Source organism: Hyposmocoma kahamanoa, unplaced genomic scaffold, assembly GCF_003589595.1.
Source record: "Hyposmocoma kahamanoa isolate Upper Pololo Valley unplaced genomic scaffold, ASM358959v1 190, whole genome shotgun sequence".
Lineage (NCBI taxonomy): Eukaryota > Metazoa > Arthropoda > Insecta > Lepidoptera > Cosmopterigidae > Hyposmocoma > Hyposmocoma kahamanoa.
Genome location: NW_020653718.1, coordinates 4815490 through 4833302, shown reverse-complemented (window position 1 = coordinate 4833302; position 17813 = coordinate 4815490). Strand labels below are relative to the sequence as shown.

Sequence of the window (17813 nt, the reverse complement as noted above, 5' to 3'; positions counted from 1 at the left end):
AAAGATCCTCTTTCTGGACACCTTTTGGAGAATTGTGCTGACTTAACACCGTTATTTTCTCTATTAAGGCGCGCCACCAGAGGACAAGCGGAAAAAAAAACTGTTTCGCTAGATCAAATGGCTGAAGTTATACACCTAAGGATATTATCTCAAGAACGCGCTAATGTGTTACACGACAGAATGTACTTTATTCGATCATACAAAATCTTGAAAACAGCCTAAAATAAAAATTTAAAACGAATTATTTAAGAATAAAACATGTAACCTTGTACATAATTTTGAACCCAGTTTTTAAAAGGAGGAGGTTCTTAACTCGGCTGTATTTTGTGTGTGTGTGTGTATGTTACGCGATCACACACCACATTTGTGAACCGATTTTGATGATTCTGTTGTTGTTGGAAAGAGGGTACTTCAATATTCATTTAATTTTAATGAAAACATTCCACCTCTAAGTGTGGCAAACTAAGGGATGAATATGGTTTCGCGCACTTTCCGGTAACTGATTGCAAAGTTTGAAGTCGGTTCGTTTTAACACGAGCAAAGTGAGCGTGCGCGTGCGCAGACAGTGGCAGATAGCCACTTATGTATCGCAAATCAGGTTGCGCCGCGCACGGACGACACGCCGCCGACTTCTGCGGGCGACGTCGCGTCGCAGCTCTGCGATGTGCGCATCGCTTCGCACGCACTCGTCACGCACAGTATGATCCCGCGATGGCTATCGCGCGTGTTTATCATAATATTTCCTCTGTTAACCGCTGCTTCGTCGACAGCAGCGGAGACATGTTGTAATGAATACCCACAAGTATATTCAAAATACAATGAAAAGATGGAGTCAATTCAAACATTATTATAATATATTGCAGATTCCAAGAAGTTGTTTCTTTCAAAGTTTAATGATTATAAAAATTAATTTTATGTCATAAACGAGCCTCTGGAATAACTGTTTTCTGCAAAAACAACGGCGGCGGCGAGGAAATTATTGGAATGATCACCCGCGCAGCGATGGATGTCAAAACGGCGTGAGTCGTTTTGCGGCTTCGGGCGGAAGTACCGGTGCAATTACACTCCTGCTGGCTTTATCGCCACTCCAGTGACACCCTCGTCCTTCGGCGTCACCCAAATTACACCTGCTGCTCAGCCAAATGCAAAAATTGCAATGTCTACTTCCCGCCTTACGTTGTGCGTCGCAAATGCTACGAACGTGTACATTGTATGTATGTACATAAGAATGGCAGTGGAAATTACCAACACTTTTATTATTGGGGAAAATTCCCGTAATTCTTATAGGTAAGAGCAGCGTATCTAAATTGCATTTGGTGGTAAACTACATTTGACTGTGTTTTGGATTTAACGATATTGGAACTGTGCATTGAATCGTTTCAGAGATTCGAACATTTGAAACGAAGGTGAAACGTGAGCGCAAATATAGCAACTAATCCCTCACCACCTTAAGCACCGTCGCACCCTCCCTCATTATTTCACAAATGCCCTCATAAGACCGCGGTAGCGAGCACTCAATTCTAATTGCTCTATATTACCTATTTTGTTAAAAACATTTTCTTAATAGTAAACAATAAGCTAGTATAGTTATCAAATACAATAAGATATATATTAATAAACAATTTTCGAAAGCGCCGCGAGCAACGTCGTGCTCGCTCTAGTGAAGCTCTATTGACGACAGTGTCGGCGCCCGAAGCGGCTCGAAGCGGAGCGCGATGCGGCAACAAGCACAACTCTACCGAAAACCAACAACGCAGCTTAACAGAACGCCACCAAGTCCGTCGGGTGAGTTTTTTAGTACAGTCGGAGTGGGTTTAGTAAGAAGTGCCTTATTGCTCCATACCGATCAGAATGTGAGTTTCCAATAAGCAATCACGGCGGCGCACGCGCACGCGCCTCGGCGTGGGAGCGCGGGGCTACCGCGGGCCGATTGGCGCGGAGCATCATTTGAATGTGAGTGTATTCTAATAGGAGCGCATTACGTGTTGATTGATTCCCGTGCGTTATGGCCCGCGCCCCCTCGCCCCGGTCCCCCGCGCCGTAATGGCGTGTCCCGTTGCGCGCCTCTGCCCTCGTCGGTTTCGACAGCAATCTACTTTAAAATTACTCTGCGTATGAGCGACCGCGCTTTATGCACGTGACCAATTTATTCTTCTACATTTACATCTAGGCATTGTACCGAAATCCGTCCACGTTATCGGTAAGCAATAACACTAAATTAGTTTCGGAGGTCGAATTACGGTGTACCTATAACACCCACCTTTACAAATGAGCACAAATAAGGCAGTAATGACAGCGCCACTCGCTGTGCTAGAGCTCATATATTTATATTTAATTGTAATTATAACATAATAAAAAGATCTAAACATATTATCGTGGCAATGGAAAGTCGTAGTTCTGACTTACTCAAACATCTAAGTGTTCGTGAATTATAAAAATACCTGGTATTTCGTAGAGGTAAGAGTCGTGAAAAGGGCGAAAAGTAACTGGCCTGCGGCGGGTCCGTTAAAGAGGTACCTCGAAGGGCGCAATTAAAGCAGCTATGCGCGTAGCAGCACGGGGCGCAGGTGCCGCTAACGGGACCTGCAAAGGTCACAGCGCCCCCGCACCCGCGCCCTGTCCGCGCCACGAAAGGTCTCGCGTGCATATGTTACTCCCGATAAACTACTTAGCTCGCAACCCTTCGTCCGCGCTTTGCCCGCTCCCCCCGGGCCCCGAACCCCGCCCGCCGCCGAGCTGCCGAGCCGCTCATTTATCGCAAGAATTGTCTATGAGCTGGAAATATTTCAGTTACCAACGACGAGGTCCGAATACAGGCGTTGCAATTCAGCGAGACGAGTGACACGGCCGCTCTGCTCCTTCGCGACTCGTGCCGAAGTAACGGCGTACGTTTGTGCAATTCCACTTTTGGATTGTTTTGTTGTTTTTTAATAGTTTGTGTCGGCGATAGTGCAATAAATTAGAAAGTCCCTTCTCCCCGCGCCCCTCGCCCCGCGGCACAATCGCGCAGACGTTTTGTTGCGATAGCTTTCACCGGCACAATGCATCTTGTAATTGCTTTTCGGGGACACCCTTCGTTTGAAAATATTTAAAAAATACACAAATGAATTGTCCACATTACAATAACTGCATAACTGTAAAATTAATATTCTTTAGCGAAATACTAAATGACTCCGCTCCAAAGAAAGCAATACAATGTTTTAAAAGTTTTATGAAGGCTTACCGGGAGTACAGTTACAATTTGATTATGATCCCGCGCAATAGATTACTTGGTTAGAGACGGGAAGGAGCTGAGGAAAGGGGGATTTGTTACCGGGGATCGTTTACGACTTGCCGATTTGCCGGTAAACGAGAAGGCAAACCCAAGGAGAACGTTAGGTACAACATTAGAAGTAAAAAATGGTGCAGAAGACTCACCCTCGTCCATGGAGGCGAAATGATGAATGGTGCGCGGGCGCAACTGGAGTGCGTGTCACCCCCACTAGTGCCGTGCTCTAGACTAGACCCGTCTGACCGACTATTATTCACCCTAGGGAGAGCGCAAAAACCTAAATGTCAGATGATTTGCGGGTCGCGGGCAGCGCGGGGACGGGGGGGTTGGTCGAGTAACGGGACTGCGAGGGTAGCGCGACCTTTACCTCCAGTTAGCGGCTCGCCGCTCCGCCGCCGCGTTCGTCGCCGCTAACGGAGTCCTTTGACCAACGATACTTGTCCGTTCCACGCAAGTACTACTCTACCACATTACGGTTTCGATATGAATTTGGAGGTCCGTTAAGATTTTTTGCATTTATTTGCTTTGTGTTTGAAAGTAAAGGCAGAAAATAAGTAGTATTGTTTGTTTACTAGGTCATCGATCAGTGCGCAGCGGCGGGGGAGACGTCTTCTTCCCGGCACCGTGACTGCGGGTGATATACGAAATTTCGAACACACGAGATCGCCGACTGCGCACTACAAAGGATTTGCATAGGTTACGGCCGGCGGCGGCGTCAATGCGTTTTTGCCAAGGAACACATTGTTCGAAGAGATTAGTAGGTTTACTACGGTCGACACGAGCGGCGAAGACCACCTGTCGATTGTTGCGGGCTGTTGTCCATGTGAAGGTTAATTCATCGGAAAATAGCGAGAGTGCAATATGCGCGCTCGTGCAAGAACCGAGTTCGGTTGCAGCCGCGCCGCGGACCTTGGCGGGGGCCGGGGCGGGGGCGGGGGCGCGGGCTGGGGGCTGGTGAATTAATACCCAGTTACACACATATTTGTGAGCGAGGGCGTCACGCATCATTGTTAACTTATTTTTATGGAAATTCACTGAGAACGTTTAGAAAGGTCTATAAATAGCGCTACTGCACGGGTCCCTCGCTGCTTTCATTATACAGAGCAGACGGGAGTCGATTATACTAGAAATTAGTCATAGCATTTGCGTTATTTCGCATCTCGAAGTGCCCCAGCGAGGGAGAACATCATTTGCGTCTACTACATTTTTTTATGTGAAATGGGTCGCGATTAATAGTTCCGAGGAATGCTGCTGGCGACGTGGCGCGGTGCTCGGCGGCCGACTAGCTCGTATGGAAAGGTGCGATTTTTTGCGACGACGCAGGCGCAGGTAGCGCGTACCTGTGTGGGCGAAGTGATATGTGTGCTGCAGCAGCAGCGCTGCACCCACTGCACATGCGTCGGGCCTTGACTCAATTGTACTTTGATTTGATTTCCATACGCCGACTGTACTTCGCTTCGTACAAGTTAAATGATTTTGAGTATTAGCACCTATATGTATAATATAATCGACAACGAACGCATTGAACAATTTCTACGAAAGAACAGATGACCGTGTCTAAAGAATATTTAGCATAGTCTATCACCTCAACGGATGGTAAGAAGCGAGTGCCACCAGGTGTCGCGGACCGTTAGCATCGTAGTGTCGGTGCTAATACTGCCATTAGTCGCACAATGAGCGTGCGCATCGAACCCGGGCCGATTCTCCCATTAATCTTTGAAAACATAAAAAATCTTATTCACGTCTCCCTGTGCATAAAAACTCATAGAAGTGAAAAGAAATATGCAAGACGGCTGTGAATGCGCGGGCGCGAGGGCAGGTATGCACGCGCAGGTAACGACGTATGGGCTTAAGATGCACGCATGCAAATCTCAACCGTTTCAATTTTTCTAACATACAGAAGATATGAAATTTTGTTACTTTTGGGATATGAAGAACTACAGCTAAGGATCCGACGACGACGTAGTGATACAAGAACGTTGTGAATTACAATAATTGTAATATTTTTAGCATCTAACCATCAGGTGTACATGGCATTTTAATTTTTAAGTTGGATTTTTATTGACTTGGTTTTTACTTGTCAGCCTTACGCTTTGACATCAATGCGAATTTAATTCGTACTCTAGGTAGGTGATGAAATGATGTAGCTTGCAGGAAATTGTAAAAATATTCTTACAGAGCGAGGCACGGCGTCGCCGTCGTCGGCCGGGCGGCCAGTCAGGCGATCGGCTGCCGATGTCGGCGTCGGCGGGTCAACAAAAAACATCTCCGCGGCTAATTAACATCGTGACGCGTTGGAAACGTGTTCAATTAAATAAACCTTATTATGCTAATGCCGACCGTGTGCACCAACACTAATAATTATAGTAAACTTAATAAATAAGTAATTAAGATTCCCGACGCTACTAACTAGACCGTACGCTAATTAAGCTCAAAATTATGTACATATGTATATGAGCGGGTACGTGATTAAGTTGCCGCTGGCGCAGGAGCGCGGCGCCTTCTCGTGTGCAAGAGTTACTGATTCGATAGCAGACTCGCCAAAGACCCGTTTTCTTTAAATCGCAGTACTTTTACCGAGCACGTAACACTACAACCGTCTCTCATTGAGCCGTATCGACACGACACTAGAAGTTGCGCGGGCGCTGGTGTGTTATGCCACGCGCTATCTTCGCCGGCAGCGCCGGTGCGGCTTTCGCGCGCTCGGTGAATATTTATATCGGTGAATACATATGCCTAAATACTTTGTCCTGAGTAAAATATGTGTACTGTAGCAGGCTGGTTAGGATTGAACTAATTTATATTTAGAATTGTGTAAAGAATAGAAGGTTGTTGTCAAATGAACATCGGGAGAGTTCTGGACAAACCTTCAAATTGAACGCACGCAGTAAATCTTTAGAATAGAATACGTGTATATGCCAGAATACAGTAATTACAAAGGTCTTAAATAAAATTAGGACATTGTATTCAACCTGCAAGCAGATGTGCAAATATTAATGGGATTCAATGTTACTTTAGTCTCTATAGTTTCTAGTTAATGTAATGAATTTGTAAATTCTAAGTATTCTTTATTACTTTAGAAGCAATGTGTCAAAAGCCATTTTGTCAATTTTAATTTAAAAGTATGTCCTTGTAACAATTTAATTTCGTTTGGTAATTTATTGTAAATAATTATACACATGTTGAAGCAGTTATTCTTCTAAATTACTTTATGGCCACGAGGTTGGTATAAGAGATTCATAATTTTTGCTCTAGTTTGCCTTTGAATGACTTCACCGCGTGTTTTAAAATATTGAGGATGAGAGTTGACAAATACGCAGATATCCCTAATGTACATGCATGGCAAAGGTAATATGTTCAGCCTTTTAAACAGCAGTTTGCAACTGTCATCGAACCACGCACCGCAAATTGCTCGAATACACTTCTTCTGGACTTTAAACGCTCTTTCCAAGATTACTGAGTTACTCCATAATACAATACCGTAGCTGAGCACGGACGAAACGTAGCCGTGATAGGCCGTCAACGCAGCTTCTCGCGAGACAGTTTGCCTTAGTCTTCGTAAAGCGTAAACAAATCTGTTTAGGTTCATGCACATCTGTTCGATGTGTTCCTTCCAGTTAAGGTTCTTGTAGATTGTTAACCCAAGAAAGTTAAATGTGTCTACTTCATCTACAGTATCAGAGTTGTAATTAATTTTAACCGGTATGGGATTTGAGTTGTAAGATCTAAATGTCATAACTTTGGTTTTACTTATATTCAAGTCATTGATGTCCATCCAACTTATTACATCTGTCAGTGCTTTATTTACGTCAGTTTTAAAAGTCGCTCTGTTTTGGCATTTTATTATAAGAGTTGTACCGTCAACAAATTGTATACAATTATGATCAATAGCATGTGGGAGATCGTTAATGTAGAGTAACAGTAACGGACCTAAGACGCTACCTTGCGGTATTCCAGCATTAGTCGTCTTAAGGTGTGATCTAAAAATTTGTTTTTCTAATCTATTATTGTGTTTGTTTTTTGTTAATCTACTTATTTCAGTATACTGTGTCCGATTTTTGAAGTAGCTCGCTATCCAATTTTGGGCTGTTCCTCTAATGCCGTATGCTTCAAGCTTGTAAAGGAGTTTTAAGTGATTTACAAAGTCGAAGGCTTTAGTCATATCTAGAAAGACTGACATTACAGGAGTAGAGACGTTTATACTTTCCGTTACAATGCGCAAAAACTCAAAACATGCAAGAGTTGTAGAACTACCTTTTCTGAATCCGAATTGAGAGTGATATATTACTTTATGTTTCTCTAAAAATGCATTTATTCTGGAATGCAGAGCACTTTCAAATAATTTGGATAGAGTCGGGATTAAAGTTATTGGTCTATAGTTACTTGGGCTTTCCTTATCGCCTTTTTTATACAGGGGTTTGAAAACTTTATGAATATATTCCTCGTTTCTTATTAAAAAGTGCCTCTCGCAACGCTAAACCCACGGCTACGCTCCCACAAATGGTAGAGGCTAAAATTTGAGAGGAAATGCGTACGATTTTTATTACGATTATTTTTATTTTTAGTACGATTTTGGTCAGAGAGTCAGGTTAGGATATCCTCAACGTGGATGTCATAAAGGCGCAGCTGGTTATTCAGGAAATTTAAATACAGTTGATAGTCTTGATGTAGATATCTATAGTCTTTTGTAACCCTTTTTATTAATGATGTGAAATGCGACGCATTGGTGGAGACAGGTGCTGCGGTTTCGATAATCTCTCATTGTTTTGCAGAAAGGTTACGTTTACGGATCGAAGAAGTTCCGAATTTTCCATTTTTCATATTTGGCGGAACGCCATTAAAAGAGCAAGCGTCCACCAAAGTTTCATTGACAATCAATGGAAGTAAATGTCCATCAAGTTTGCTTGTATAGCAAGATGATGAGGAACTTCTTATCTTGGGGCAGATTTCTTCAGGGCAAATAAAGCAATTAGTAATTTTGCATTGTTGTAAATTAATTTAAATGACAATGTCGAAATTTCTTTCAATTCTATGACTGATGTCATGTCGAGGGAAGAAAATTCTTCTATCGGGCCGGTATCAAAAAGTTGTAATAACTTATCGTTGAATAGGTCGGAGTATGTACACTCTGTTCAATTGCCAGAAACAAAGAAAATAGTTGACGTGAGTGGCAAGAGTTGTCAAATGCGTCAAGAGCGTAAGTTAACGTATACAAGACATTGGCGAAATCGCCATTTTTTTTGTATAATTTTTATAATAATACTAAACTACCGTACATAGTTATTTTTACTTGACATTGGCAAAATCATTGGTTATTTCGATGAGGCCACAACATTTAAAAGAAGAAGAAGAAGAAGTATAAACTGGTAAATAGTATCTTTAAACGTGTAAGATTTGATTGTGTAAGTGTTTCAGAGAATTTACAGGATAGGGTTTTGAAACGAGCAGCCTTGATTGATGCGTGTGAGGAACGGACGGCAAGAACGCGATCAAAACAGAAAATAAATTTTGATAAGAAAGCTAAAGTTGCTTTATATCGTCCAGGAAATTTGTTGAAGTTGTATTGTCCTAGGAGGGTTTCCAATAGAAGCGGAAGGCTAGCAAGATTATTGAAAGGGCCGTATAGGGTAATAAATCGGTTGAGTAGAGTTAACTATATTATAAGTAAGGAAAATAGGTGTGAGTAGGTCTGGTAGGCAAGATCTTGTTCATGTAAATAGAATAACGAAGTTCTTTAGTAGGTAATTTAACAATTTTCTGTTTGTAATAGGTAATAACTTATTTATGTTTTATCTTTATATGTTCATTAATCTTTTACGTTTATTTTTCATATGGAGAGAACAAAGAGGCGGTGATGATGCTGTAGTAGGGTAGAAGACTTTCTGGCGAATGCAAATAAATGCTATCATAGGTGGACAGGAGGTAATGGATTTCTAACTTGGATAAATATAACCTATTTTGATTTCATGCGTATATTAAGCTGTGTAAATGTGTATGGTTGTTGATCATTCCTCCAGATGAACAAGAACTATCTGCATTCAATGGAAAATATATTTATTTAATTATTATAAGTCTTCAATATGATATATCATCATATCATATTTATTCCTGATGTTTTTTTTTGTTAGGATAATTTGCGTGTTCTTTGCTTTGTCCAAATGAAGTACGAAAATCTGATGGAACGTGGATAGCTGCAGGGCGAGGACTAAGGCAGCTGGGAGATCTATATTGATGTAACCGAGTGAGCATCCGATGTATGTTCAGGCCTGAGATGTCGTCTTAACAGCATACACGTTGGAGATTATTTATTTGGAAATGTTGTTTTCGTAATGAAATGTAATGTTTCTTCTTTCAAATAAAGATTTTAATTAAAATTTCTTTCAATTAAAGGCTTTTTTAATTGGGCTAGGTTAGATAAGGTTTAGTTTAATATAAATAGAGTTTAGCTGGAATATCTAAATAGCTAGGGTTTTGGCTTGAGAAGCTTAGATAAATAGCTAGGAAGATTAATGAGTAAATATATTTGAGTGGTTGGCTTAGGGTGTGATCATAGTCTGTCCTTTTTGAAAGGTTTTTGGCAGATTGAAGCCATAGCCTCCTTGGTAGTTTCGTTCTTTGATGGTGTATCGGCTTCCAAGCCGAGTATGGCTAGTCTATAGTAAAGGCTGATCACATGTGTAAGTTTGTCTATCATAGGTAGGGCATTGTCTTACAGTGAGGACCCCCCTTCAATTATGAGGAGGAGGGATGTAGCAGGCTGGCTAGGGTTATACTAATTTATATTTAGAATTGTATAAAGAATAGAAGGTTGTTGTCCAATGAACATCGGGAGAGTTCCGGACAAATCTTCAAATTGAACGCACGCAGTAAATCTTTATTTATGAATATATTCCTCGTTTCTTATTAAAAAGTACACCTCGCAACGCTAAGCCCATGGCTACGCTCCCACAGTAATAACATAGTCATGAATGAAATACTAACTAATAAAATGTGGATCCAGGTGACTTAATTTATGATTTTTTTCATTAAAAAAATAATAATTAACAAACTGTCACGTATGTATCTTTCATTATAAGCATGAAAAATATGTACACCACTACTTCCCTAAGCCTTTCATTAAATAATATTTCTGTAGTTTTAGCGCAGCTCGGTGTCGTAATCATTTCTATACCAGTATAGTAATTTTTATTATTTGCAGACGTGCGTTACATTGCGTCGTCAATTCCCATGTCTCGCATCGTCTCACGTCGCGTCGTGTCGCCGACGCCGCGTGACGCGACAACTGGCCACTACACACCTCCGTTTACAAGAAATGGACGCGACAATGTACAGTGTCAGGTGGGAAATCTCGTTAATGTCGATGCTGCGGGTTTTAGTGACACGGCGATTTGAATAAGCGACAGTGAAGTGAGCGGGGGGGGCCGGGGGTATTGGTCGTCACGCAGATGCCAATGCGCGTGACGAGGCCGCGGGTTTCGTGAAGCACGCGCGATACAAAAACTGCCGAAGCGTCGCCGGCGAGCGTTTTTTTGGGCAGCGACCCATTCATCCCGTAATGAACGCGAATAAAAAATGGTTCCGAAGGAAAATTAGAAATGTCTCGGTGTCGCCACACAAAAAGCAGCTCAGCTGTGAATTTGTATTAATTTAATTATGTCGTCTTTTTGTCTAGAGGCGAGTCACGGCAGCTGCTCCCGCGCGGAATGGACCGCTGAGGAATCGTGCTCCAGCGGCGACGGTGCGGCGTCGACGCGGTGACGATGCCGTGACAACGCGGCATCGAAGCGGCAGTGCCCATTGAGGAAACCGTAACTCACTCGGTTAATTCGAATACGCACCAGTCACACGCAAAAACTTAATACACAGATAATGGCGTATTCGGGCGCGTCTTCCGCAATAATTCAAATAAGCGTTGCGGATGGACACCTGCACAAAGCAAAGTTCACCGTATGTACTCACCGTTAAGGTCGAACACCATCTGCGTATTGAAGAAGCTGCTGACGTCAGCCCGGCCCGCCACTGCAACAACAATGTTATAACGTAATTACAGATAACACTTAACTAAGTTACGGTGGAACATTTCCACGAAAGTTAAAGTCGCAACGAACGTCAAGTCAATGTCCTTTCGTCATCGCAATATACCTATAATAACACCAAAGTAAATTATGTTCCACCACTGGCGCCAGCGTAACACACAATGTACAATTGAAGCGACATACTAGACCTGCTGGTACGGTGGATATTATGAAAGAGATCCGTGTTTAACGACGATGATGTTGATGTACCTACTATACTGTCAAGCCATGAAGTTAAAGCCATTATATCTACGGTCAAAGCTGTTATCCGGTAGATGAACCTTTTCCGACATTAGATGGACCGTGTTTTTCTGTCCTCCCGAATGACTCGGAGAACTTGGCCAAGGACGGAGCCGTAATCCGTTGCTCACCAGAAGCAGAAATGGCCTTTGTGTACTAGTAACATGTTTGTTAATACTTGTCATAAATTTATTTTTTTCATTCTGTTACGAAAATTAAGAGCCGAATAATTCCTTCGTATTAACTTCCGTTTATCTACAGCAATTTTGTGAATTTATGATCACAATTTTATCCAATTTGTATGCCCTCAAATTTACTAGTACCGGGCTCGTGTCTTCGGCGATACCGATACACGCAAAAACAACAAAAATTTATTTCGACTAGGCAAGTCCGGCTGCAGCGACCCTCACCTCCAACTTAATCCTGCGGGGCTGTGATATTCTGTTATCTGCGCTCGATTACGACACTCCTGAAGGGGAGGAGGGCTGAAAGATAGCATCACATTAACAGACCGGGAAATAAACGATGCATTTGGGATGGCTTCTATTTAAAGTGGGGTCAGGTGGCGGCCGGCGGCCATCGCTCACGGCGGCGCTCACTAAATCGCCGGCCGCGTGAAATACTGCCGACGCCGCCGCCGACCCGCGGCTCCCCCGGGACCGCGCCTAAACCTACTCCGCTACTCCATAAATCGTCCCCATTTGGATAACCCGCGAATCAAAGAATGTAATTCGCAATGTTTAAATCCAATTTGGGTGAAGAAAGAGCTGGGGGGTCCCGGCCGTCCCGCCCTTCGCCTCGCGTTTCGTCGAAGCACGTCGGGTGAATGTAAATCGGTCGAGTCCGACAAACTGTTTATCGTGATCTTCGGGGCGCGTGTACCACGGCGGTCAGTTTAAAGTTATTATAATTGTGTATGCAGCGGACGCAGGACGTCGCGGGTCAGAGGGCGAGGGAGGCTAATCGCGGGCAAAGAGCGTCCGTGCGAGCATACTCCTCCGCGACACATGTCTGCCGCACCCGCGATCTCGCCCGCTGCTGCCGCTGCGTCATCGTGACTGTTTGTACGGGTATAGTCCATCTGAACAAAATAATACAATGAGAATGGAAAACTGCTTAGGAATCTCGATTCGATTCAGTCGAGATGCATTTTTTCGCTATATTACCTTACCTATAGATAATAGACACTCGATTATTGAAATGAGCAAGTGGAACATACCTCACTGACGTAGCTAGCAAACACAACGAGGACAAAGCGGCAACGGTAAGTTGAAATGTGGAACACGAAATGTTGTCACTCAGCGAGCGCAGCGCAAACGCAGTAGAGAGCGGCGGCGCGGCGCGGCAGAGCGCACTAACAGCCTGAGAGACGACGTACTATTAAAATGATAATTAGCGCGACTGCAAAAACGCCGCAATAAGCTCATGCGTTTATGACACATGCACGACAATGATTTCGACTGATTAATGAGCATTGGAAACACTCGATCACGTATCGAAAATCCCCGCGTAACTTCCACGCATCAACGATATTCATGCTTAAGATGAAATGTGGATTTCACGGAACGCTAATAGACATGTCTACCGGAGAGCGAATAAACAAATGAATGCGCTTCATCGCAGTCCGTATCATGACGGCTCAAAGCATCAATGTGTTCTTTAAATGTTACCATCTAAAAACGCAGCTCTGTCTACTCAAGAGTGGCGTCTTCTTTGGTCAAAACGTCTACGCAGTAGGTACAAACGAACTCAATCAGTGGTATCGTTAGCAAAATCTACTTACTCATTGATCAAGTTACGATTCAAAGAGAGAGCTTCGTTCGTTCAAATCCATTATTAGAGATAACAGCTGGATAAGCATATTTTTTTTCAACTTGTAGAGCTAAAAAATTTGAATTTTCGTCTAACCTGATGTCTAAGTTTTTATTGCACTACATAGGGTGTCACCTCTAAACCAATCGAGGTTGTATAATTGAGGGATGTTGGCTTATAGGACACCATTGTTGACAGTACAGTATAGTACAAGTATGGGTTACGTTATTTTGAAGTCATGTTACGTCACGTTTATAGCATGGAAGAGATCAGACTACAGCTGGAAAACAACGTAGAGGCAATTTCGGTGGAGAGCAGACACGGGAAGAAGCGAGGTGGTTGACCCCGGGTGGTTAATTGCGTCACACCCCCGCCCCCGCTGCGGCGCGGAGTGGCGGGGGCGAGGAGTGCGGGGCTGTGGGTCACGCAGACCTTCGCTCACGGCGCCTAGCGGCACAACACCACCGGCCTATATCGGAAAATCGATTGTAGTAAAGGGAACAAGTTCAACAGCCCGTTTCGTGTACCGCACCGCGCCAACCTAACACATCACATACAACAGCGTAAACATTGTTGACCTCACGTACGGCCGACGGTGTCAACTGAAGTGTTTCGATTTCTTTAGAAATCAACTGCACGCAGTGCACAACGGCGCGCCGCAGCGGAGGCCACCGGTGACCGGTGATCCACGTGTCCACACAGCGCATAGCGAACTGCGATGCCTTGAGGGTTGCGCAGCGCAACGACCAGCTAATTAAATGCTCAATATTTCAGAAATGAATCAATGTACAACTAATCCTTACAAGCATCGAGGACGCACGAGCGCGGATCGGGAGAGACTCGCATTACAACCGCACCATTCGTTTTAAACGGAGTTGCAGTTTATTGCTTCTTAAGTGCACAATAAAAGAATTATGTAAATTCAAATACAATAAAGTTAATGGATTATTGCGAGCAGCGAGTGGTCACTATTAATTTGGTGTTATTCAAACGGCCTCTTTACGACGGGCAACGCGCCGGCGGCGGCGGGCAGCGGCTGCGGCGGCGACGGCGACGGCGGCAATCGCTGAAACTACGGTACGTTAATTTTATCATAATTGCGTGTGCGCACTTAATTTGTTGTCCAAACTCTTTACAGTGAGCGATAAAGTACAAGCCGCGGCTGCGCCTCACATTGTTTAATTAATGCGTATAATTCGTGCGCCGCGAATGCAGCGACTTTGCGCCATTAACATAAGTTAATTAGGCTAGTATTAATAAGTGAGATAAGTGTAATAAGATATACACGAATATTTATGTTCATAATGGTAATTGTATTTCCCCCACCCCTTCCCCCTTCCCCCGACGCCACCGGCCATAAATTATAACAATCACTACCGTATAAATTATTCAACGTGAAGTTTAGTGTTAGTAGATGAACAAAGATTTTAACGAATGGTTCCCGGTCTATGAGTGAGTGAGCGACTCGACACACGACGCCGTTATTACCCCGGGAGGTTAGAGACAAGAAGTCTGCATCCATAAGACATAATAAACACACACGGACGAACCGTTATAAGGGTTCCGACACCATCGTGAAAAGTAAAAAAGGAATCCTTGTGACAGACTTTGCTATCCTTCCGTATGTCAAGTGGTTTGTCACAGAAACTACTTTTCAATCAAATACAACAAACAAGTGGCATTCAAATAACAGGTTCAGAAGAATAATGCTTGAAGTCTAAACCAAACGAAAATGTACTGAAAGTAAATTTAAACAAAACTTGAAATATTATGACGACTATAATTATCAGTACGAGGCGACTTGACAGATTAGAATAGCAGTATGTCAATGTCCTTGTCAATGAATTCGTCCAGGGGAGTACTGTCACTTAACTTATTTCCTCCGCCAAGCAGTAATGTGAGAATTACTGTACTCCGGTTTTAAATGGTAAGGGTGCTAGTGAAATTAGAAGCACATGGGATTGCCCAACTTACTTCTCAGGGTAACGGGCGCAGTGGTAGTGCCCCTCAGGCCTTTGCGATTCAAAGCTCTGAGTGGCACTGCAACAGTCATGGACAGGCGTGTCGTTTACCGTCAGGCGCACGACCTTGATATCACACTTGAAAAGCATTAGCATTCAGAAGCAAAAGGCGACCAGAGACGGGCCGAGCTAGAGCGCGCGCGCGTGACGTGAGCGGAGCCGCCGCAGCGGCAGCGGCCGGCGCGCGGCGGGAGCGCGTTGCGTGTGCATGAGTCGCAAAGTTCACGGCGCTCCCAGAGTGGCATGGCAGTACCAGTGGTCGAACTGCGCGCGCGCAGCCATTACCACCCGAATAACGCAACAGCCGTATTATTACACCAGTAAACTACGCGTGACTCCATCACCGCTAATTTACTTACCAGACGACATCATTACGCGCGCGTCGCATTGCCTTAGAAAGTGTACACCGATTTTACATCGATTACGTTATCATCATTTGCCGCTAATTCAATTGTTACTTTGTTGTAATTCGAGGGTAACATAAAAAGTCAATTACGGCCGAATGTCGTTGTGCGCGTCGGAAGAAAATGGAGACATTTTCCGCCGCCGCTGTGCACCTCACATGCAATGCGCCACTCGAGGTGCGGTGCTGTCGGACGACGGTAAACAAATGTCTATTAAACATTTAATATAAGTTTGTGATAGAAAAAGGAGCCGGACGAAATAGGCTCGGCCGAAGCTCAATAAAAAGGTGAAGTGCATGTGGGGCGTGTCAAAGAAGTGATTTGGCACTCGAGCGGGCGCGGGTGACAAAAGGCGCGCATAAAGAGAGTTAATATAATTTGTGGAGGGCTGCGGCCACCGCGCCCGCGGGACGCAACCCTTGCGCCGAATCTCGGCGGCACCTGTCGGCCGCTCCTGGAGGATTACACTCCAAACAAGCCGGCGACAGACGCCGTGTTTGCACTTGTACCGTTCATAATAGACATACATGTAATAACGGGACATAAAAGGGGCAACTGATCCCGCGTCGCCGCCGCGCGCCGCCTTTCGGACATCAATATCGCAATGTGTGAACGACGTTCTTCATGCTTTACTCGTTAGGGTTCAATTTCTTTTAAATAAACTAAACTTGTTCTTTCATAGAACTAAATAAATACCTACGCCTATGTTGTTATTCGAGCCGTTTGATTCAAGTATTACCTAACACAAATTATAAAACTTAAAAAAATGTAAATAGTACTTTCAAGTAGTCATCGAACACACACTCATTTCAATATTAAAGAAGTTAAAGAATATTAAAGAAAACAGGCGGTTAACTGCATGATTAAAGTTAAATTAATAAACGATTTTGGGCAAAAGTAACTAACATTATTACAACAATTTTGTTAATTTTTGTAATTTCGCTCCACTATGTATTTCGAATGGTGCCTTTTGAATGGTTCAGGTACCAATTTGGAACATTTTTAAACGTATACATCAGATGACATGTGATGTCAACAGTAGATACAAATGAGTAACTAACTACCTACAATAATTTTCACACAATCAAGTCGTTGTTCAATTCTCGGCTCGATTCCACTGTATCACATTCGGTGAGCGGCCAGTGTGTTCTTATTCGACGTTATTGTGCACAGATCGTGGTGGTGGAAAATAAAGTGTTGACTATAAATTTGTTTTGGCTTCTCCGCGTGTCGGCGCCCACTGCCACGCATGGTAGAGTCATAACAGTCATAGCTTGCTACGGTCTCAAGGTATTAACGTTTGACATTTAACAAACACCTTTTGAGTACCATATCGTTGGAAGTTATGAGTTAAAATCTCCATTAATTAAATTACATTTATGGACAAAGGGTTTTTGAAGTAACTATAAAGCCACAATTTGTATTAAATTTGCTATTTGGAGTAAAACATTTGCGTTCGGACAGTTGAAGATGACAACAAAAACGCCATATTTTGCGGCCTACGTCTATCACAATGACTGGTTCATAACGCGTACAGGTATGTATTTTCTCCTAGATCCAGGCCAGTCGACACAAATTATTACACGGAAACGAAGGTGCATGCATATTACAACTTCGTTGAAATTAATAAGGTGAAATATTTGTTTAATTAAATTTTAATTTGAATAACTTACTGAAGTATGGGTTTGTGTTGATGTTAAAATCGTACACGCTTACTTGTTTGATGAGTAAAAATGTGAAACTGTGGGATATATTTGGACTGTTATTTCTTTACAAATATCTCATTTCAAATCTCAATTCAAATCGCCTATGCACGAGTATCGTAAAAGCAATATCCAAAGAACAAACACATAAGTATGGTCGCAAAATACGAAGAGTTTGTACTACACAATATTGAAGCACACATCGAAACACTTTAGTTTACTAAATAATGACTATTTCGGTAAAAAACGTGTACACAAAAAAGTTTGAGAAACTATAAAAACAACAG

General features: G+C 43.2%; 1 protein-coding gene across 1 annotated transcript in view; it reads right to left on the bottom strand.

Moving 5' to 3' along the window:
* Positions 1-17813, bottom strand: part of LOC113226342 (protein nubbin-like) — a 55949-nt gene that overhangs the window by 37248 nt on the left and 888 nt on the right. The window contains exon 2 of the mRNA XM_026458927.1: positions 11231-11290. Coding sequence (XP_026314712.1) covers positions 11231-11290 — 60 coding nt within the window. The remainder of the gene's footprint in view (positions 1-11230; positions 11291-17813) is intronic.